This window comes from Fukomys damarensis, unplaced genomic scaffold, assembly GCF_012274545.1.
Source record: "Fukomys damarensis isolate Sample0158 unplaced genomic scaffold, DMR_v1.0_HiC HiC_scaffold_39, whole genome shotgun sequence".
NCBI classification, from domain to species: Eukaryota; Metazoa; Chordata; class Mammalia; order Rodentia; family Bathyergidae; genus Fukomys; species Fukomys damarensis.
In genome coordinates this window covers 3714492-3736469 of record NW_022900951.1, presented here as the reverse complement: position 1 = coordinate 3736469, position 21978 = coordinate 3714492, and the positions used below count along the sequence as shown (strand labels likewise).

At 50.9% G+C, this 21978-nt stretch overlaps 1 protein-coding gene across 1 annotated transcript in view; it reads left to right on the top strand.

The window, feature by feature from the left end:
* Positions 1-691: 691 nt before the first annotated feature.
* The window catches only part of Pudp (pseudouridine 5'-phosphatase), a 35506-nt gene continuing 14219 nt past the window's right edge, over positions 692-21978 (top strand). Inside the window, exons 1-2 of the mRNA XM_010611165.1 lie at positions 692-749; positions 2194-2463. Coding sequence (XP_010609467.1) covers positions 692-749; positions 2194-2463 — 328 coding nt within the window. The remainder of the gene's footprint in view (positions 750-2193; positions 2464-21978) is intronic.

Sequence of the window (21978 nt, the reverse complement as noted above, 5' to 3'; positions counted from 1 at the left end):
TACGTGCATAAGTGCACAAGCTTATGTGCACATAGATGCATATGCATACGTGTGTTACTTTTCTCTCATTGCTGAGACAAAATACCTGACACCCAAACTTGAAAGGGAAGGGGTGTATTTGGCTTAGGGTTTGTGGAGGTTTTGGTCTGTAGATGGCTGGCTCCAAGACAGGGATGGCAAACGGACATCGCAGAGGAGAAACAACATGGCGCGCACCAGGTAGCAAAGGCAGCAAGAGGCAGGTCATGGTGCCCACACCATAGCCACGGCAACATGGTAGAGAGACTGCATCGCATCTTTCTGCCTCTTTTATGCCATCCAAACACCCAGGATTAGGGTGGTGCTAAATCACTCTGTCGTAGTTTAGTGATCACATGCCCTTAACCCCAGGATCACACACTCCAGATTCAGCTGCCTCTGACGGAATGAGGCTTTGGGGGGACATCCAGACCCAAGCCATAACAATATAAATGTTCATATGTGCACATTTATATGTGTATACACAAAGCACGGTCCACTTTCATACAGCTCCACCTTCCGGAATTAACTATGAGGTGATGTGATTATGGATATCACCTTTATAGAATATCGATAAATAACTATCCAGTACATGGCTTTCCGTAAATACAGACTCTCTATGCCTCGTGTGCACACAGTGCTTTCTCTCTCTGTCCACATTTTCTTTGTCAGCATGTACCTCCGAGGACGGGAAGAAGACAGGATGCAGACTGCATTTATTGCATTTCCCGGTACCATCTTGGAAAGTGCAGCTAGAAGCCATTGGACCCACTCAGTTCTTCCAAGAACTCTTGGGACCAGCTGTGCAGAGCCAGAATCCATCCCCTAAGTGGTGGAGGACCCAAGTGAAAGGTTTACTGCTAAAGCTGCGAATGAGTCTGAATGCGTCAGACCTTGTGTGTTTGTCCGACTGTGTGTGACCACCCCCATCTCATCTTCCTGGTCCCATGGAGTGTCTGTGTCAGGGCCACAGGAAAGCAGTGTCAGGAAGGGCCCTGACGGGAAGCTTCCTGACAGAACCTCTGTGCCTGCATCGAGCCCTTGAGCCCACCGTCAGCCTGAGCTGCTACCCTGCCGTGAAGTTGCTGTATTGGTGAACACTCCTTCTGCTCCATGCTAGCCACTCGGGCGGTTCTCGGGTGAGCTGACCTAGGCCCGTGCTGACGGCGTAGGACAGCTAGTGCCTCTCGGGCGTGCCCTCCCTGTCCAGTGCTGTTCCAAGAGTCACTGTTACGGTCTCCCCAGTGAGAAGCATCTACTCAGTGCTATTCTGACCTCACTTAGGTGCAGAGTGCTCATTGTAGTACTGTACAAAACTGTCATTCCATAATTGGTCATATCTGTGCCAGTGTTGCATAGGAAATATAAACACAGAAAAAGCAGGCACAGGTGTAAGTGCCCATAAGAATGGAGTTTATCCCTTGGTATCCACCAGGGCTACTTCCAGGGATCCTGTGGATACCCACACTCTGGAAATGCCAAGTTCATTCTGCATGGGTTTTGCATAGAAGCTACATAGGCCCATCCTCCCGTATGCCTTAAACCGTGTCCTCTGATACCCAGTGCAGTATTTTTTGGTACCCGGTGTCGAACTCGGGACCTTGCTCTTGCGTGGCAGGTGGCAGAACCCACTGATCTAAATCCCATGCATATAGTCGTGAAACTGCCGGCTCTGGAGAGACGACACAGGAAAGTGTCTGTGTGTGTTCAGTGCAGTTTGTTTTCCAACACTGATGCACGGTTGCTCAGCCACACAGGAAAGGCTGACCGTGGGCGTCACATGGATGTGAATGCCCCATCACAGCCCCGAACCCCCAGCTGGGAGACATCATGCGGGTGCCACCCCAGACCCGGGATGGCGTTGTGTTCAGCAAGTCTGTGAATACCACTGCGAATACCGTCCTGTGCCCGGGGATGGAGTCGGCTATCTGGTGCTATGTTCACCTGAACAGAAAAAAAGAATCTGGAGCTCATTATTCTCCTGACGTCTGTGTTTCTAGGTCACAACTCCAAAGGCTTGAAGTGCAGCCAATGCGAGGAGTGGCCCGGGCACCTTTTAGCAGGCAGGGCCTTGAGACACATCCTCTTGCTGCTCAGGTCGCCCTGAAACCCACTTTCATGACACAAGCCTTGCACGGTGTTTATGCCGATCTAACACAGACTTGATGTAAGTAGGTCTGGACTTAAATTTTCTGTCCCTCTTGCTCTCCTTGTTCATCTCTGCAGATACCGAACGGATGTACTCAGTGGTGTTTCAAGAAATATGCAGTCGCTATGGGAAGACATACAGCTGGGATTTGAAGTCGCTGGTGATGGGTAAAAAGGCGTTAGAAGCCGCTCAGATTGTGATAGACGTCCTGCAGCTCCCCATGTCCAAAGAGGAGCTGGTGGAGGAGAGCCAGAGGAAGCTACAGGAGCTGTTCCCCACCGCTGAGCTTATGCCAGGTATGTCCCCAGCCGCTGGCTCCTCCTCCCCCACTCCCCTCCCTGTCTGTCCCGTTCTGAGTGTGAGCCTTAGCAGCCTTGGAAATCTCCTGAGGTCTAGAGTGCTTGGTTTATCTGGTCTTGTCTTGCTAAGTCTCAGGACCGTACCCTAGAGATTTCCACTGATGCTTGCAGATGACAATTCAGTCATCCTTTGAGGGGTGTGTAAAAGAATATGCATCAGTTTCACCCATGTCTGGGGCACAGAAAAGACTAGTTTTATTTAGTCTAGTTTTCTGTCTTGTAGTACAAAGGATCAAGTCCAACACTGGGCAGGCCAGTGCGCTACTGCTTGGCCACACCCAGCCCTTTGTTAACCTGTAAAAAGATTGTGTTTGTGTCAGTATTGCTTCAGAGTTCACTCTAGTAAGTGGCTTCCCCTCTTTCTTTTCAAAATCAGAGAACGGGATTAAAACTTCAGCCATTATTCAAACTTTGATAAATTGATAAACAGCCAGATCTGCCCATAGGAGTTTAATTTTTAAAAACGTTATTAAAGCCCTATTTTTTTTATTTATTTATTTATTTATTTATTTATTTATTTATTTATTTATTTATTTATTTATTTTTTGTACCGTGGATCCAACTCAGAACCTTCTGCTTGTGAGGTAGGCAAGCACATATCAAGCCAGCAAGCTATATCTCTGTCTGCTAATTTTTTTTTAATGTGCTTCTACATCATGTAGCTCACTTGCTTACTTGTTTCTGTCTGTCCTTCTATCTTTCTGTCCCTCCATCCATCCATCCCATCTATCATCTATAGGAGATGAAGAGTAAACCCAGAGTCTCACGTATGGGGTGGGCAATAATTGTACCACTGAGCTATACCTGCAGCCCCATCCCTGGCCTGTTTTGGCCCCTGTACCACCAGTGTCCCCTTGGAGTAGTGACTCTGACCCTATGGGTTTATTAACTTTGCTTTGAGTAGAAAGTGGGTTTCTTGCTAAAAGCGTAGAAGACAGGATGTCCTGCGTTTCAGGTCAGACAGCGCTCCAAATGGACTGTCAAAGAGTCCTCTAGGCTGATAATATGAATGCTGTGTCTGCCTTCAGAATTTCTTGAGCCCGGAGAGACAGAGCGTTGCTTCCAACAGCAGTTTGGGATTTAGAATTGTGTCAATAGTATGCACGCACAATTTGAAACATACGTTAATAGTTAGAAATATGTATAGATGCAGCTACCGCCAAACGTGCCAGGAAAATGGGGAATTAGAGAATATTCCTGCAGGGGCCTTGCTAACGGCAGAGCCTGTGTCACATAGAACTCACATGGGCTGACTTTGAATTAAACACACACACACACACACACACACACACACACACACACGCCTGTGTGCTTATTCTCCCTCTGTCTGCTGCAGAGGGCATCTGCATGGCAGGCTCAGGGAGTAGTACCAGCATGTGGCACACAGTCCTCTTCTCTTTGTCTTTCTGCGTATTTGCACGGCAAAGCTGCCATGGTAAGTTGTGCTGGAAACACAGCCATGCACTGAACATATTCTTGATCGTGGCTTACTAAGATGAGAACAGAGGGCACTTACCAACTGTCTGAAGTATACAAGAGTTCCTTAGTGTGGATAATGCACCAGGTCTCCAAAACTTTTTTGTCTTGAAAGCCTGAAATTATGTGCTCTGGACAAACCCTCCCTGCCCCAGCTCCTTGCGCTCCTGCATCATTTTACACTGTAGCGGTGCACAGTGGTTCTACTTGGTCCAGCTTCTCATTAGTCCTTTGTGGTCCCTGCCACCCATGCTGCTCCCACTCAGGCTTCTCCCGCCTCTGCCCCCAAAGCGCTAGGATTACAGGTGTGTTCCACTGTCTCTAACAGGCTCTGTTGTTCTGAGAGCAGCATGAAGTCTCATTGTGGTCTGATTTGTGTTTTAAGGATTATGGATTTAGACATCTTTTCATGGACTTTTTGGCCATCTCTCTGGCTTCTTTGGAGAAATGCCCATTCGAGTTCTTCGCCCATTTTTTAATTTAGTGAATGTGCCATTGGATGAAAGGATCTCTTTATGTATTCTGGATACTAAGCCCTTATCAGAGGAAGGGTTTAGAAACGCCCATTCAGCAAGTCTCCTTTTTCAGTCCCCTGATTGAGTTTTTTTTTTTTGGTACCGGGATTGAACTCAGGTCCTTGTGCTTGGGAGGCAGGTGGTGGAACTGCTGAGCTAAATTCCCAGACCCCCTGATTGAGTTTTTGATGGTACAGAAACTTCCTGAGGTAGCAGGTTAAGTGGTCTTGGGCTCCCTCTCACAGATCATCTGGCCATGTATGGCGGGCTTATCTCTGGGCTGTCTCGTGTATTCCCTTGGTTTTTTATGCCAGAACCACACTGTGTCAACTACTGTTCCTGTTTCATAATATTTTGAAATCAGAAAGTATGAAAGCTTCAGCATGATTCATATTTTTCAAGATGGCTCTCACTATTCTGGATCCCTTAGGAGTCCATATGAATTTTAAGAAAGAATTAACTACTTCTGACCAAAATTTGTTGAGATGTTGATAGTGATTGCTTGGAGTTGTCATTAGTTTTCCATGCTGTGACTGTCTTAACCGTAGCCTGTCTTTCTACTTGTGCATATCTTGTTTAGTTTCTTTCTTTTGTGATTTCACTGTGTAGATTTCAGTGCATCTAATTCATTCCTAAACATTTTATTTATTTTTTATGCAATTTTGAGTGGAATTGTGTCAGTAATATCCTTTGGGAATTTTTTTCATTGTCAGTTTGTAGAAGCACATCTGATTTTCGTTTGAGTTTCTTTCAACTTTTCTGAATTGCTTTGTGAGACTTAGAGTTTGGTGTGTGTATTTGTGTGTGTGTATGTGTGTGTGTGAGAGAAAGAGAGAGAGATATCTTCCTATGTATAAAGATCATCTCACCTGTGAACAGGTAGTTTTACTTCTTTTAAATTCTAATTTCTTTCTCTTGCCTAATTTCACTGGCGAGGACTTCTAATACAGGGTTGAAACATCTTGCCTTATTTCTGACCTTAGAGAAAAAGCTTTCAGTCTCTCTCCTTTGAGCAGGATGCTAGCTGTGGACAGTACTGTGCTAGTTTCCCTCTATTCCTAGTTTATTAAGTATTTTGCCATTTTCTTTTTCATTTTCTGTATCTGTTGAGATGATCATGTGGTTTATGCCCTTCCTTCTGTTAATGTAGTTTCACGGGCTGCACCATTCCTGGTATACAATCGCTTTAATTTGTTCAACTCTGCTTGCAAGCTTTTTGTCTACACTTTTCCATCAGTGTTCGGCTGAGATATTAGTTGGTAGTTTTCTTGTTTTAGATGATTCTAGTAGGTAGATTTCTCCAGTGAGGCCACTCAGACCTGGGCGTTTCCTAGTGGAAGATTTGTTACCATTACTGCTATGGCGCCACTGCGATCGCCTTCATCTCCTCCATCATTAAATCTCACCACTTTAAGCTTTGTTTGATTTTCTACGTCTCTGTGCTTCCATCTTGTAAGAAACTGAGCCATTTTGAGGATATCCACTGGATTGGCATTCTGCCAAGATACGGCATTCCGATGCTTTTTGTTTCTGTGCTACTGATTGTAATTTCTGCTTTTACTTCTGACTGTAGTCACCTGAATCGTCTTTCCTTTTTCCCTTGTAACATGGCCAGCCATGACCTAGAGTCCTTCTCATGCTTTGTAGCATGCAAAGCACCTCTAATGTACTAGCCATGTAGGAGTGTTTTTTTTGTTTGTTTGTTTTGTTTTCCATATTCCCTTAACCCTTGTAACTGGTTTTCTTTCTAGAGTTCTTGGCCTGTGTCCCGAGATATAAACAGGTTCCACTGCCATTCTGCAAGTCTTCAGTGCTGATGTTATACCTGGCTAGTCTGGTAACTCGGGCAGGATGGTAATGAACCTATTTGAGGGACTCTGCTCGATGGTGCAGTGACCTCCTTTGAAGGAGCAAGTCATAGATGATCTTAGAACATGAGTAACTCCTAGCCTGGAGCCAGCCCTTCAAAGACAGCCAGGCCTTACACACTTGACTGCATGACTCACTCGGCTGCTTCTGCCACTTTTTGACCTCTTCGGGTCAAAAGGTTAAAGGAATCATTTCGTTCCCTTTTGTTAATTTACAAATCGAGATTTTTAAGCATGAGCTTTGTGTGTGTGTGTGTGTGTGTGTGTGTGTGTGTGTGTGTGTATAGTTAACTTTTATTAGCTTCCCACCCGAGAGGTAGTACTTATCAAAGATAACAAGACTGCCTTTGAAAAATATGATGAGATTGTATCTACATACCACATAATTAGCTGTGTGTTCTGACAGGAATGTGAGCAGAGCACAGAGTCGAGGGCTGTGAGGAGAGCCCCATAGTAAACTGAAAGTCAGGCTGGGGTGCTGAGGCCCAGGGGGAAGGGGCTTGGGAGGCAGACGCCCTGGTGATGGGTGGAATGATTGGAAATCAGCAGTGCTCCCAAGAGGGCGACAGACAGAAGGAAAATGCTGGCTTGATCCTGTCACATGGAAAGAAAGGCTGTACTGACCTTGTAACCCTGAAGCTTGTCTTTCCCTAGGTTCTGTTTTATAATCTGGCAGTGGCACGGTGAGAGTAACGAACCAGTCCAGGCTTTCTGTCCTAAAGGGGCTTGCCTTGGGACTTCGTATCCATCTGTTCTGCATTCCTCCCATCTCTAGCTGAGCCAAACCTGAATTCCTCCGGAAGGGCAGCCTTGTCCTGTCCCTGTTCCCATGACTACGGTAAGAGGAAGTTGTCACTTCCCTAGTCCTGAGCCTAGGTCTTCATTTTGCTCATTGACTACTTAAACTGTGAGTGATAATATAATCCTCAGGTTCATTTATCGTCCTTTCTTCCCGAAAGTATCTTCTGGTAAGCAGATATTTTAGGTTGTAGAAGTCACCATGAGCTCACTGGAAGACAGCCACCCAGACAGAGGGTGTGTTATTAATTCCACATCCCTCCTTTCCTCATACTTTAAAAGCCAGCCCCATGACCCCTGGCAGGGATCAGCCCAAGTCCAGTGGGAGCAGTGTTTCCCCGGGCAAGCAATCTGGACTCACCTGTGGGGGCTGTGCCGGCCTGATTATGATGCAAGGATGTGTTGGCCTGGGCCAATCAGCAGTGCGGCTACCACAGTTACGTTCTCTCTGGGGCTGGTCTGATCCAATTATGAGAAGGCAGTATGTCTTCCTGGGCCAATCACAGGGGAGAGCCCCTGATTACCCTGTGAGGCGTGTCTTTCCGGATTTGGATGCTGTGGGGAAGTGTGTGTTTGGACCAGTCGCCAGGGAAAAAGCCCCCTGCCTTGGGTGCAGGGGTGTGTCCGGGCCTGACTGTGCTGCTGGGCGTGTCCACCTGCTGGTGCTGTGGGGGGAGCCTTTGCTGACTGACGGAAGAGGAAGCTCCGCCCCTGGCTGGCCAGCCACCAGGGAGACGGAAGAGGGTGGGCTGCAAGGCCCAGGGAGATAGGTGGCTGCTGCTCAGCTCAGGTCAGCTGTGGAGCGCCCTCTCTGGGGAAGCATGAGTCCCAGGATGTCTCACAGGGCAGCGACCTCCACTCTTGCAGTAAGTTCAGAGGGAATTCACTGCATGTTTCATGGCTCCACGTAACATGAGGGTCAGCCCGCGGTTCCGCCGTGCTCAGAAGGTGGGAAGGATTTTCTGTTATGTGCAGTGTTGAGAAAAGCAAGTTTGCAGGGTTTCCTTTTAGTTAGTCCATGTGTGCAGTACAGAACGTTTCCGTTCCTCATGTGGAGTCAGTGCATGCCCGTAGCACATCGGAACTCCTTTCCCGTCCGCTCCCTCTCCCTTCTTCCCCCTCCCTCCATCTCTTGATCCCCTTTCTACCCAAGAAACATCTGGGAGTTTTCAACAGGTACAGGATTACAATTACGTGAAAAAAAATTTTTTTAATCTTGATTGGTGAGATCAGGGACCTTTTTTCCAAACATACAGCCTGTAAAACATGTTGGTTGCCATCTTATATCTGAGCAGATTCCCTCCATAAGGAGTGAGGTAGGATGTGGGAAATAATTCACTTGGAATAATTGAGTGGAGTCCTTTGGACCACAAGGACTCTGAGAAGCCTGTGACTCCCTTTTGTTAGGTCAAAGGCCGAAAACCAGCACCAGACCAGGACCCCATCACAAGCCTTTCTTATGGGGCGGATCTGCCCAGCTGTCTCTGAACAGTGGAGAGAGAGCAGCATGGCAGCCCAGAGATCTTTTTATAGAAGCAGGTTGGGTTCACCTGAGCCGGAGGGGAGTCGAGTGAGGGAGCATTAAGGGATGGGAGGAGCCTGTGACATCACAGGAGGGACTTGTGACCTCACTAGCTGCTAGGAGGTAGCAAGTATCGGGCTCGTCTTTTGGCGGGAGAAGAGGCATGATGGGAAAAGAAGGCTGTCCTTTGTTGGGAGAAGCCGTATCTTAACATAGAGACTGCTATTCCCTGTGGCCACCACCTTAAGGTGCGGGGAATCTAACACCTTCGTGGTGTGGCATCCCGCACAGTGATTTCCTGCTGTCCACGACTCCGCACTGGTTTCCTGGAGAGCTGGGTGACCCCTCGGTGTCCCTCGCAGAAAGGCCGTCTGTGAATCCTGGGACCTCCTGCCCTGCCTACCCCAGCTTCCCTACTGCTGGCCTCATCACTCGGCTCGCGGTGCCCCAGGGAGCAGGAGAAACGCAGGCATCACCCAAGATACCTAGGGCAACCTCAGCCCCGCCCTGCCCCGGAGCGCTCCGGTTCCCACGTTTCCCTGGGGCGGTGCTGCTGCCTCAGAGTTCCTGGACTGGAAAAGGGCAGCTGAGAGACGGGCCTGTGGGGATTCATAAGCCATGAGGAGGGCGCCCCCACCAGGGCCCTCTGCAGGGCCTGTGGGTGGCCGGGGAAGGTCGTTCCCCTTCACAACACAACACGGAAGGCTTCAGGAGCCAGGGCGTGCGCCTCTGTCCAGTGACCGGAAGCCAGGCTCCTTGACTTGGGAAGGAATCCGGGCTTCCGGCCCTGAGCGAAAACAATCACTGACCCCGAGAAGGGAGACCCTGGGCTCGGGAAGAGTAAGTGTGGCTTGGCTGCCTCGGTGGAGGCACTGGAGGGAACCTCCTGGCTGTCAGTGGTTGTGCCCGGGAGAGGCAGGCGGAAGGATGGGGGCGGGGTATTTGTGTCTGGCTGTGACTGGGCTGGGGCCTGGGTCTTCCCCTTCCCCTCGGAGTGGGCTGCCTGGCTTCCCAGCTGGGCCCCTGACCCCTGGAACAGAACAGCAAGGTAGGAGAGGGAAGGGTCCGCCCCTTATTACTCCCCCTGCGGGCTTGCTCGCTCAGCCTCTCCTGCCGGCCTGGCCTAAGCGCCATACGGGGGCTCCCGGCTCTCATACCTACAGCTCTGGTCTATCTGCACTGCCTCGGCCTGGGGCTCCTGGTGCCCAGGGGCTGATGGGGTGCTCATCCTGATCGCTGCGAGCCCAGTGCTGTAACAAGAGACTACTTGCCAGTCTGTGGGTTCCGTCTCTCTGAAGCCGGGTCCACGGGAGTCTGCAGGCCCCATGCTCCCATGTGGGGTGATGCTGTGCCACCCAGAAAACTCCCCAGAGCAGGAGTGGGGAGACTTCTGGGCCGAGCGGACAGGCTGTGCAGTTCCAGAGAACGAGGGTCTTGAGCTGCTGCCGGAGGCAGCATTGGGGACCAGAGGTGTGCGCCTCAGGACACACCCGCTCTGTCACCATTGCGGAGGGAGGAAGGTGGCCAGTAGAGATAGCGAGCGACCCTTCGCGGTGACGGACACCACCGTGCTTTTCTGTTCACACTCATGCAGCATGGGGGTGTTTGGGGTGCAGACCCGAAGCCGTCCTGCCACGGTAGCCATCCCTTCCTTGTTAGGCGGGAGCCCCCCAGCCGGCCTTGTTCTCCAGCCCTTCTGTGCTGTGGATAAGCACGCACACACACGCACACACACACACACACTCACACTGCACCTCTGCCAGCAGGGTGGCTCCTGGGAATCTCAAGGCCCAAGCGGGGGCGTATGTGATCCCAGGTCAGAACTTCCTGTTTTCAGAAACAGGCAGGTGTGAGCGTGTAAGGAGGTTTGCCCTAGACCACAGGCAGTGTCATGTGGCTCCTCACGAGGGATGGAGATGTTCCCTCAGGAGGCGCACAGGGAGCCCAGTGCCTGCAGCAACTGTAGGAAAGCACAGTCTGCTGCAGGAGCTGCGTGGATCTCATGTCGGGTGTGCTCCCAGATGTCTTCAAACCTGCTGCTTTTACTCTCCCGGATGACGCAGGCAGGGTGTACAGCAGCCTCCCTGCACCGCTCTCCCGTTCACCTCCACACGCCGTCCAGGTCAGCGGTCGCCTCGTTGCCTGGTTGCCTCTCGAACCTCAGGTTTGGGGATTCAGCCTGCAGAGGGGCTGCAGCCCTCCGTTCCTGTTCCGTTCATTCCCGGCTACTCTAGGCACAGCGTCCTGGCTTGGAGCACCAGCCTGGAATGGAGGGGTGGGTGGCGTTCAAGTCCCTCGCGCAGTGGCCGTGGTCCTGTTGGCCCCAGGACTGGCTGGCAGTCACAGTGTTGTTGCTCCCTTGAGATGGAATATACCTCGGCCTCCTGCCCCGGAGGCCGTGAAAGTGGTTGCTGTCCGCATTTCTGTTTTACAGAGAACAGGGGCTGCAGGGCTCGGCTACTTGCTGGCTTAGTCACACCGGCTGTGATGACCGGCTGTGATGACCGAAGCCTCCTCCAGCTAGCATCACAGCCTCACCCTAGGGCCCCTCAGCCCTGACGGTGGGGGCGGGTGGTGTATGCGGATGTAATTCTCTTCCTTCTGCTTGGCTTCTTCTGCATTCAAGCTGCTAATTGCCTTGCCCTTATTTACTGAACTATGATGAAGACATCCTAAATAAGGGAACTCAGATTCAGATCTGTGTTTCCAGTGCTTCGGAGGTACTGGGCCTCTCAAAGTTTTCTCAGGTTAATGAATCATAATTTCTGCTTTTAAATGTACAGCAGTTCTCCTGTGGATTCTTAAGTGACAGCACGAATGTTATGTTCGAGATAATTGGCATGAGAGCATCAACACAGATTCTGGCCACAGAGTTAAAACTTCTGCAGGATGCTACAAGAAAAAGCAATGAACAACGGGAAACCATTGGATCGTGATGTAGGAATCCGCAAAATCAGGCTACTAATTTTCAAGTTAGCTTGAGATTATCCTAGTTAGATACATACTTTTTTTTTTTTGGTCTTATTGTTGTGTGCCTAGCTCAAAAGGATCCTATTTTTTAATGGGAGGAACACATCTGATTTTCCCATTACCTCATTTTTTGCATAGGAATTGGAAACTGAATGTCTTCATTTAGTTTGGAATCATCCTGGGTCTGTGACATAGAGTTGGTCTTATTTGCATTTTTTAGGTGGAAATACCGAGACATAAATGAGGAACCTGAAACTTCTCCTCTCAGCCAAGGAGGGTGCTTTACCAGGCAGCTTTTATTGAGACTATCAAGCATCGAGCAGCACATTCTCTCTGGTGCATTAAATGCCGTACTTTAGATTTGGTTTTGCAACTCTGAGTGCTTGTTTAGTGAGGTGAAATTAAAGTGCTGTGTCATCTATGGAGGCTATAACAGAATCAGGAAAATTCAGTGAGCTACCAGCTTTCTCTGATTTATAGTGTTTTCTTTGCCTGTTAATAATAAGCTATTTAAATAGCTATTTTGTACATTGATTTCTGTAGTGACAGTCCTTAGAAGCAGCAACTTTAAAGCGACTCCAAGCAATAGAACCAGTGCTTAAAGCAGCCACCCAGAAAATCACTGAAGGCACGGGAGGAGTTACACCAATTTCCCACAACTGTTGGTGTTTTGAAATGGTCAGGTTTTTCAATTCCTGAGAAAGACTGAAGAAAAAGTCCCAGGCAAAGGTGCTTTGATTTTCCAGAGCTTTCTGGAACCTGGGAAACGCAGGCGAGGAGGCTGGAGTTCCCGCATGAGGTGAAGAGGTGGGGAGCCGGTAGGCCGCCACTTGCCACATCTGCTTTCACAGGTGGCGCAGGGGCCTCACTTTGGAAGCAGAGGAGACACATGCTTTCTCCGACTGACTTCTGGCTGAACTGGGAGCCTGCACCCTGCAGGAAACCTGTCAGGGGCAGGACAAAGATTGGTGCTGCTGGGCATGGGCGGGAGGGGGCTGGCCTGGGTCCCTTGGATGAGGAGGGGAGCGATCGAAAGCTCTGCCCTGTTCTGCAGTCCGTGCAAAATAGGAACCGGATGGGGGACAGCAGATCGGGGGACAGCAGATGGGATCAGTGTTGCAGGCCCGCCAGTGCACCGGAAGCGGTCATTTCCCGAATGTCCCTCGCCACGGGACACAACGCACATCCTCCAGCTCGGCCGCACTGTGCGTCCCTGGAGGTGATGTTTTCTTCCTCCTCTGTGTGTCTCCTGAAGGCAGTTTCATAAAGAGTTAGTTAGCTCTGCAGTCTGTTGGTGTATCGGGTTGATTTCATTCTTGCGATTTAGGGCTTTTTTGTATTTTAGAGATGTTGTGGGCTCCATCTCGTGAAACTAAGAAAATCTTGGAAATACTGAAAATTAAAAAAAAAAAAACAAAAACTTAAAAAAAAAATCCTACCCATTCCTGGTTACGCTGAAAAGATAGGTCTGTGGTTAATAAAAATCCCTGCATACGATGGTCCTTCGGGTATGACTGGCCTGGCATACAAACAGCTTGGGTTGAAGACCAGAATTTTAATTGTAACTTATGACTAAAGTCTTGAGTTAGGACCTGAATGCCAGCCACCTGTGCTTCCAGATGGTCTCAGGTACAGACTGAACCCCTAAAGAATTCTGGAAGGAACATGACAGAGTCCTCCTGTGTGGGGTTCACTGAGAAATCCTCAGCCAGTGTCTCTCTAAGGACCCTGAGATCTGCCTGTGTGCAGGAGAGAGACTTTGTTGAAGGCTGTGTAGAGGAGCTGAGCCTGCACTGACAACAACTTGAGTTACAACCAGTCCTCAGGAATGAAATGAGTTCCTAAGTCAGGGTCCACTGTGAATGCCAAACCGGCAGATAGCTGTAATGAGGTGTAGCTGGTTAGTACTGAAATTGAGCATTAGACATTAATAAACTTTAATGAACTGGTATGCACAGATTTTCCAATGAGCTTTTATATCTTGTTATACAGTATAATAGGCATACACCATATCCACTTATTTATTTACTTTTTGGTACCAGGGATTGAACTCACGACCTTGAGCTTGCTAGGCAGGCGATGGAACCACTGAGCTAAATCCCCGGCCCCACCCTAGCTACTTTTAACTGTCAGTATCACTTTGGGAGCGAGCTCTCGTAACGCTGTAATAGTCTGAGCATTACCAGAGAAATGTTAAATGGGTGGAAGAAGTCGTTTTGGGGGACTTTAGCTCCTTTCTAAAAGGGTCATCGGTAATTAGGATAATTTCCCTTCTCCGTGTTTAGCTTTGCAGATCATGTGGTATCTATCTCAAAGACACCGCTGTGCCACTTTAGCAAGAAACCATGCGTAGACGGCCAGCATGGCTGTGTGCCCATAAAAGTGCCTGACAGAAGTGAAATCTGACTCATGTTCTCATTTTCTCACGTCACAAAAAACGTTTTGGCAGGCATAGTGGTGTGAACCTCCAGTTCCAGCTAGTCAGGAGGCTGAAACGGGAAGATTGCACGAGTCCCGGATTTCAGGGCCTGCCTGGGCAACACAGGGAGACCTCATCACAAATATTGAAATAATCATCTTTTTGTTCTTTCCAAGTAAAAGCAGGCCGGTAGCGTAGGTGTGTGTTTCAAAGAATGCAGGATAAGACACTGGGCTCGAAAGAACTCGGCGGAATGGGTTGGAGTCTGGGATGTGAAGCCCTCGAGGCCCTGGCTCCTATAAGTTTGTGTGTCTCTGGGCAGAAAGGAGAACAGCGACTGTTTCACGCAGTGACAGAGACACTGGGCCACCAGAGAGCAAGCAAGCGTGGGGACCCACGTCTGGAATCCCACCCTGGGGCACACCGCCTCCCTGGATGGCCCCGTATCCACACGCCGGTCCCCATGTTCCCCTAGAACTCGGCTCACGGCGCACAGGGAAAGGAGAAGCTCCCTGCGGAAACCTGCGTGGGTCCCTGGCTTTATTTTCACGGCTGTGACGACTGTACAGTCCTTGGGCAGCCGTTCTCTAAAGGGGAGACAGTTGAGGATCAGCAGTGAGGGTCCCGGTTCCACTCGGAGAACACGGCACAGGCGTTTCCCCGCAGAGGGAAGCCTACAGCAGCCGTGAGCATCAGCTCCTCCGTGGCGTTAGCAACATGGCTCGCTCGCTCTGTGCTCCTGCCGCAGTCCCTCTGAAGGAGGAAGAAACGTGGAATCCAGGGCCAGTACCCTGTGCTACAGTCTGAGGGTGGTGGGCACAGACGCTGTCAACAGTCCCCAAAGTAAGGACACTGCCCCTTTCCTTACCCATGCACGCCCCTGCCAGGGTAACAACAGGAAAGCGTGGCGAAGCTGTCGAATCGGATTTCTCTAGGATACAGGAGTCCCGAGAAATAGACCTGGGGGCAGAAGGGAGAGAGGCTTTTCCAGCCCCATCCATAGCTGGTTCTGGTGGAGGAGAGCAGCCCTAATCTCCTAGAGTGCCTTGCGGAATAGGAATTAGAGCTCCTGGGCCTCATTTCTTCAGGAGCAGTAAACAGGAGGGGCAGAGTCCAGCCAAGGTCACAGGCTGCTTGGGAGCCTTCCCAGCTTCCTTTCTTTGAACCTGTGCACCGTGTCCAGGCACTGTGTTGTGGGGTTTCTCTTTCTGAACCCCCAGGAAACTAACACATGCCCTTAATCGACTCCTGTACTAACGATTAGATGAGTTTTGCTAAATTCTTAGCAGAATCCTTACACAAGAAAAGAGAAAAGACTATTAATCAGCCTACCATAGCACGGTCAAGAGGGAAGTTTGTGTACTTTGGTCCACGAGGCAAATGTACAACAGAAAGAAATATAGGATAGGCTTTTAGTATAAAGATGCCGAGGTCCACCCGCAAGGAGCACACTGGCCTCTAACACTCTGGGTGGTTTGCTTCGTTCTCTGAGACAGGGTCTCACAGTGTAGTTCAGGATGGTCTTAAACTTGCTTGCTTGGTAGTCCAGGCTGAGCTCAAACTGGTGGTGATCTGCCTGCCTCAGCCTCTCGAGTTCTGGGATTACAGACATGACCCACCATGCCCGGCCTGTATTCTTCGTTCTAAGGAATGGAATGAAAGAGATGAAAAGTTCTCTCTCCTTGCTGCTCCGTCATCCTACACTCACTTTATAGATTCTAGAACCTCATGTCAGATCCAGTACCTAGTTCCTGTGATTAAGATTTTTGTCTCGCTCTCAATGTTCCCTTGTCTATGTCAGTGGCAGGGAAGAATAAAAACTGTTCCTTGTTCCTCCTCAACTTTTTCAACTCCTGCTGTCTGATCTGTCTGTAATTCTTAGGCTTTCCCTCGCAGCCTTCGGTTGGGTGATGATAAACGTGTGACACTGGGCCGAAACACCTACGCGCCATCCGTGGTGCCGGCAGAGATTCTGAGGCAGGTGTGCCTTGTCTTAGAGCCTCCTGTGCTTGAGGCCGTGGGCACGGCCAGAGCCCAGCTTGGCCATGCAGGAACCGTGCTGCACTGGAAGGCCTCTGGTGTTCACCCTCAGGCCGCCTGGGAACACTGGACCACACGGTTGCCCACTGGGCTCTCGGCCGTGCTCGGAAGATGACAAAGGGATCCCCTTCTGTTTACTTTCCAGCCCATTGGCTTCCGTCAGTACTTAATGTCTGTCAAGGAAGGGAACAAGTTTTGCATCCTGTCTCTGCTTTGCTGTGTCACACGCGTGTGCTGAGGAGAAACACCGCACTCTGAGGTCACCTCACACACAGCACACGTGTCCACGCCTGTGCTCCCTGTCACCAGACCGGTGGCCTGGGGCAGCCGGAACACACTGGCCAGGGCACAGGCTCACTCAAGACGGATCCACTTCCCAGAAGTGTGCGGCTTGGCTGTGTCAGGGACCGCGTCTGGAAGGAAGTGAAGGGAGAAAAGAATCGGGCTGGGTTTGGGCCCAGAGGCCTTGTTCCCTCAGGGCCCAGTGCCACAGCACCTCGGCGGGTAGATGGCCAGACGAGCCGCTCACCTCTCGGTTCCTGGCCGTTGCCTGTCCTTGGAGCTCCTTGGCTTTGTGCTGCCTTTCTTTAATCTCTGCTTCCCTCCTCCTCTGGCTCACCTCCCTGTGTGTGTCTGTGTGTTTCCAAAGGGCCCCTCTCTTTTCTCTTAGGAAGAAATCAGTCCACGCATTTAGGCTCCAGGGTCCCCTTCCAGTCACAACCCAATGACCTGACTTCCTCCCGCGAAGCTCCACCTCTTAACTTCCCGGCCCCACCTGGGGCCAGTGAGTGAGCCTTTGGTATATTCCACATCCAGCACGCAGCCACAGCGTTCATCTGAGCACGGTCCCACCCCAGCCGTCCTGCTCCCAGCCAGGCTTGTGCCCGGTGTGACCTGGAGGGGTGCATCTCCCTCCCTTCCTCCCCTCTCCCTCTGCTTTCTGTCGCCACAGTGAGGTGAGCGGCGCTCCTTCCCTGGACCCTTCCCCCATGTCATTTCTGCCTAGAGCCTGCCGACCCCAGACTCATCTGGGAGCCAGATCAACCTCTCTTCCTTTACGTTGTGGGCGTCAGGTGTCCTCTCGCAATGACAAGAAAGCGACGGTAATGCTCCCGACCTCATACCATCCTAAGCTGGGACCCAGACCAGCCACGGCCCCTCCTCTAAACAAACAGCAGTTCTGCAGTGTTGTGTCGCTGCCTTCCTTAGCTGGTCCCTTGGCAGTGCAAGCTCGCTGGTGTCCCCTTGGGGGCTCCTAGCCGCCTGCTTGACCTACCCTGCTCCTACCCACCTGCTTTCTTTTCTTTGTAACACACTCTGCTCTGGATCTTTTGCTTCCCTGAAGTGTCTCCTCCTGAGTCCTGCTGCCCAGATTCCTGTGGCCTTGTGAGGTTGCTGGGCTTGGAGACCGCGACCTGCGTGGCCGGCTTTCCGAAGGCTCAGCCGCTCTCCCGGGAGCCCGGTGTCGGTACAGAGCAGGGTACCCCTCTCGTCTTTGTCACGTCTGAAAAACACAACAGGATTTTCTTCACTTTCTGCCAGTTTCCTTGTGGCAAGCACAGGTGCGAGGTGTCCGGAGGCCAGAGTGTTCATCCTTAGAGGAAAGTTTACGGGGATACGTGCACCACGCAGGCGACTGCAGCCCAATCCCGAGGGTCTGCGGAGCCCACAGGGAGGCGACGGCCCCTGAGCTGGCGTTCTCCAGACAAACATGCCTGGCCCATGGAGGGGCGGGGAGAGATCGGTTTCATGGACCTTAGCAAAGAACAACAGAGAAGCAGGAAGCAGCCCCGGTCCTGAGCTTGTGCCCGGGGTGGGGAAGGAGAGGAGGATGGGTGTGAATCCTGCAGACTCCGCTGAGTGTTGCAGTAACCAATGGAAGTGAAACTGCCTCCTCGCAGGAAGTAAGGTGGTACCTGCTCGCCAGTGGTTTCAAGGTCTTTTTTTACTGTTTGCTGTGTTCTGAAACTCAGACATGACTAACAGCTTTGGAAACAGAGGGAAAGAGAAATCTTTTGTTCACACACAGCCCTCCTGGGCACATGCGGAGGGAACTTGATGTCACCGCGGACATTTCCTCCCCCAGCCTCCACTGTGGCTTTCAGAGCGTGCACACTGAGATGAGCCTCCTCTGAGGGAGAAGAGGAGGTCTGCCCGGGCTCAGGGGGCCGCTGCTTCAAGGGTGTGGTCGTTGGCCCCTTGGCTTTGGGTGAGGCGTCACCCCAGGGTGGCAACCCAGGGCAGAACCTAGCGGGTCACCTCTGGACAAGACAGGGAGAAAGGAGACGGAGAGAGACTGGGGGCTCACAGTCCCCCAGAGGCACCCCCAGTAACCTGGGGACCTCCCCCGAAAGGGCCCCAGAGGTCCCCAAAGCGTGAAGCTGGGGACCCAGCTTTTGACCCACGGCCTTTGAGCGACACACAGGAGCTAGACTCTGTCAGCGCATAGCTTGCTTTTGTTCTGCAAGTGCTCTCTCCTTCAGAGTGACCTGCCCTCGTAGCAGCCTGTGTTTAGAATTCCACAAGGTCTGGGTCTCTAGAAATCCTAATGGTCACCGTGACTATTGTGCCAAGATGCTCTTCTTGATTCCTGGTGTGCCTTTTCTCTGGACGGTTCCTGTCCCCTCCCTGGTTGAGCTTTCAAATCTGAGACTCCACCAATGCCTGGTGACGTTTTCTCCTCCTCCTGCCCCTTCTCTGGGGCTGCCGGGACAAAGTCCTCTCAACCGCGTATTGCTAATTCCTCCTCCCTGACTCTGGTCACCAGAAGTCTGAAATCAAGGTGTGGGCAGGGTGAGTGTCTTCTCAGGGGGCCTGGGATGCCGCCTGCTGCTTCCAGTGCCTGGGGCCTCCGCTACCCTGGCTGCATTCTTAGCACGCACCTTCACATCCTCGGCTGTGTCTGCGTCTGTGTGTCTGTCCTCCCGTGATTGGATTTAGGGCCACGCTGATCTGATCTGGGATGACCTCCTCTGGAGATCTTCACTGAGTCCTGCCCAGAGTGTCAGGAGTTATGAGCGGGATGTGTTTTGGGAGCAGCCACATTCAGCCCCCAGGAGCCCGGTGTGCAGTTTTTGACCTGTAAGCACCTGGTTTTTGCTGGTTTTGCGGACGATTGGTAAGATCATCATCGGAGAAAGGCATACTGTGCTAGAACACTTCGCCTGAGGGGACGTCTCTCTGGGGAGGGCCTGCCACTGTCCCCAGCTGGGTAGGTCAGGTGGCGGTTTCTTGGCATATGGAGGCCCAGGCAGCTCCCTCTGTGTACGTTGTCCTTGGGCGTAGCAGCAAGGCATCTCAGATAAAGCCGGAGCTAGTGCGGCTCTGATGGGCACACCCACGGGGCACATGTGAGTCCCCAGAGCAAGCCTGGGGCACTTCCCGTGATCTGTCTTCACTGCATTTTTTCTCCTCCTCCGATCCAGCCTCCCTGTCCTCTCCCATCTAGGATCTCCGGGAGCACGGTAAAATACAAGCATTCTGCCCACCAACGTGGCTGATTCTTCATCTTCCCCGCCCCTTGCCGGAGGGCTAATCCTGGGAGAGTCCATCCCGTGTTCCAGCAGATCTGTGCCGTTCCTTAACCGGGCTTACGTGTGCCAAGTGCTAGGAGCAGTACGCTGGATTTCATTTATATACTTAATTAACCAGCCTCTCCCTAGGACAGAGCTCCACCCCCTTTTGCAGTCCTTTACTTCTCAGGAAGAGGGACCGAGTAAGATCCGTGCTGTGCTGGGTGCTCTGGATAGCAAAGTTTCTGTTTTGTGTTCTTTTTCTTTTTTGTGGTACGGGGCGGTCCAACTCAGGACCTCATGCTTGAAAGGCAGGCTTGGTGCCGCTGGGCTACATCCGCGGCCCAGAAAGCTTCTGAAGGAGTGGGCCAATTGCATGTGACGTCGGGGCCACTTGTTCTGAGTTGTGACGCTGGCCCACACCTTCCTCGGGCTCCCTGCACACAGGCAGGGCCCTCACGTGTGTCTTTCCCCGCCTCCCGGAAGGAAGCTTCCCACAGACTCCCAGGCCGATGCCCGGCAGGAGACTCACTGTTCCTGTGGCCCGTGGACTGCAGTCTGACCGTCATCCCGGCTGTGCCTTCACGCCCGTCCTAGACGTTCAGCAGGGTCTCGGCACGCGGCGCTCGTCCTTGAAGGGGCGCCCACAAGCACTTGTGCTTCCTCCCCGTCGGTGAAAATGCGAGTGTCCCCTGCAGCGCATGAGCATTTGCTCGAAGCCTTTGGCCCCTCTTCAGATTTTGCATTAGATACCTACCCAGCCATTTGGCCACAGGCGGAGAAATGTGACAAGCATAAGCTGTCACAAAACCGTATCTTTAACAAATTAATAGCACAAAAGGACTTGGCAGAAATTGGTGTCTTGTACTGTCTTCGAGTGAGTGGTACCTTTCAGTGCACTGCATTGTTTGTTAAACTGTTTGGATTAAAATCGCGCGAGATAGTAGTTTTTTAAATCTCCATTCAAATGCAAACGATTTTGTTCCACAGTGTCTCACTGCCTCTATCCAGTTCCCTGTCCCTTTGCTAAGGCCCTTCTGCCGGTCTCTCCATTGGTTCGGCTAAAGTTATATTCTGACATTTTGCCGATACTCTTAACTACTGATCTCCACCAGTAGTTCTTGCAAACCGTTTGATGCTATGGCAGGGGAGCCCGGCAAAGTGAACCCTTCTGCTCAGGCTGACCACGTGAAGGGGTCTGGGTGCGCACTGATGAAGGAATTGCGTTGCTAGCTTTCTGGGTTTTATCTGGGAAGTGCAGCCCCTGTGTCTTGAGTTAGCAGCAAGTGTTCCATCTCTTATCCCAAAAGTTTGTTAGGACTCCTGTTATGTATTTCGTGGGTGTCTGCTAAATTCACCAAGGACAGCACCTGATCCTAGATATGGGCAAGTTTTCAACTACAGATACAGTTTCTTTAAAGCACGGGGGCTTCTTCAGCTTATTAGTATGTAGAATGTGAATCTTTTCCGAGAATTAGTCCACTTCATCTAAGTTGTCACACTTACTGTTCATAATTTTTTTATCCTTTTAATGATTTGGGGATCAGTAGGATTGCCCCATTTCATTATGTATATCGATGAGTTTAGATCTTTTTTTTTTTTTTCTTGGTCAGTCCAGCTACACATCCAATATTTGAATTGATCTTTTAAAGAATGAGCTTTTAGGTTAATTGACTTTCTGTATTCTGTTTCTATTTGTTGTTGTTGTTTGTTCGATTTTTATTCCCTTTTTGGTTTGATTTGCTCTTTTTGTATGATTCTCCTAAGGAGAAAGGTTAGCTTTTCATTGATCTTCTAGTTTTTTTTTTTTTTTTTAATCTGACAACACAGACCACTGAGTTGAGACCCCCTTCTTCTTTAATCCAGCATTTAATACCACTGGTTTCCCCTACTTTAGTTCCGTCCCACAGATTCTGACATGTTCCTGTGCTCTACAGAGTATCATTAAATTTCATTTTGTGGTTTCATCTTTGACCTATGTCTTCCCCAGAAATGTGTTGTTTAACATCCAGATACTGTGGTTTTCCAAACGCGTTTCCCTGATAGATTTCAGAGGTTTCTCTCTTTTAGTAGGAGAACATATTCTGGAAGGAAGGTGACGAGAGAGTGCGGGACGGAGGACAAAGGACGGAAGGGAGGGAGGGAGGGAGGGAAGACAGGGGCCCCTGTGGCCCAGGCAGCTCTCCCCGGAGCCGAGGGCAGCCAGGTCTCACTGTGCCCTTCCCTCCTCCCTCCTCAGGGCCGCTGTCACCTCCCTTCCCCCCAGAGGCGGCCCCTAAGGCCCGACCTCACTGGGGACTGGTGACAGCACGAAGACAGCCCACATGCCGCC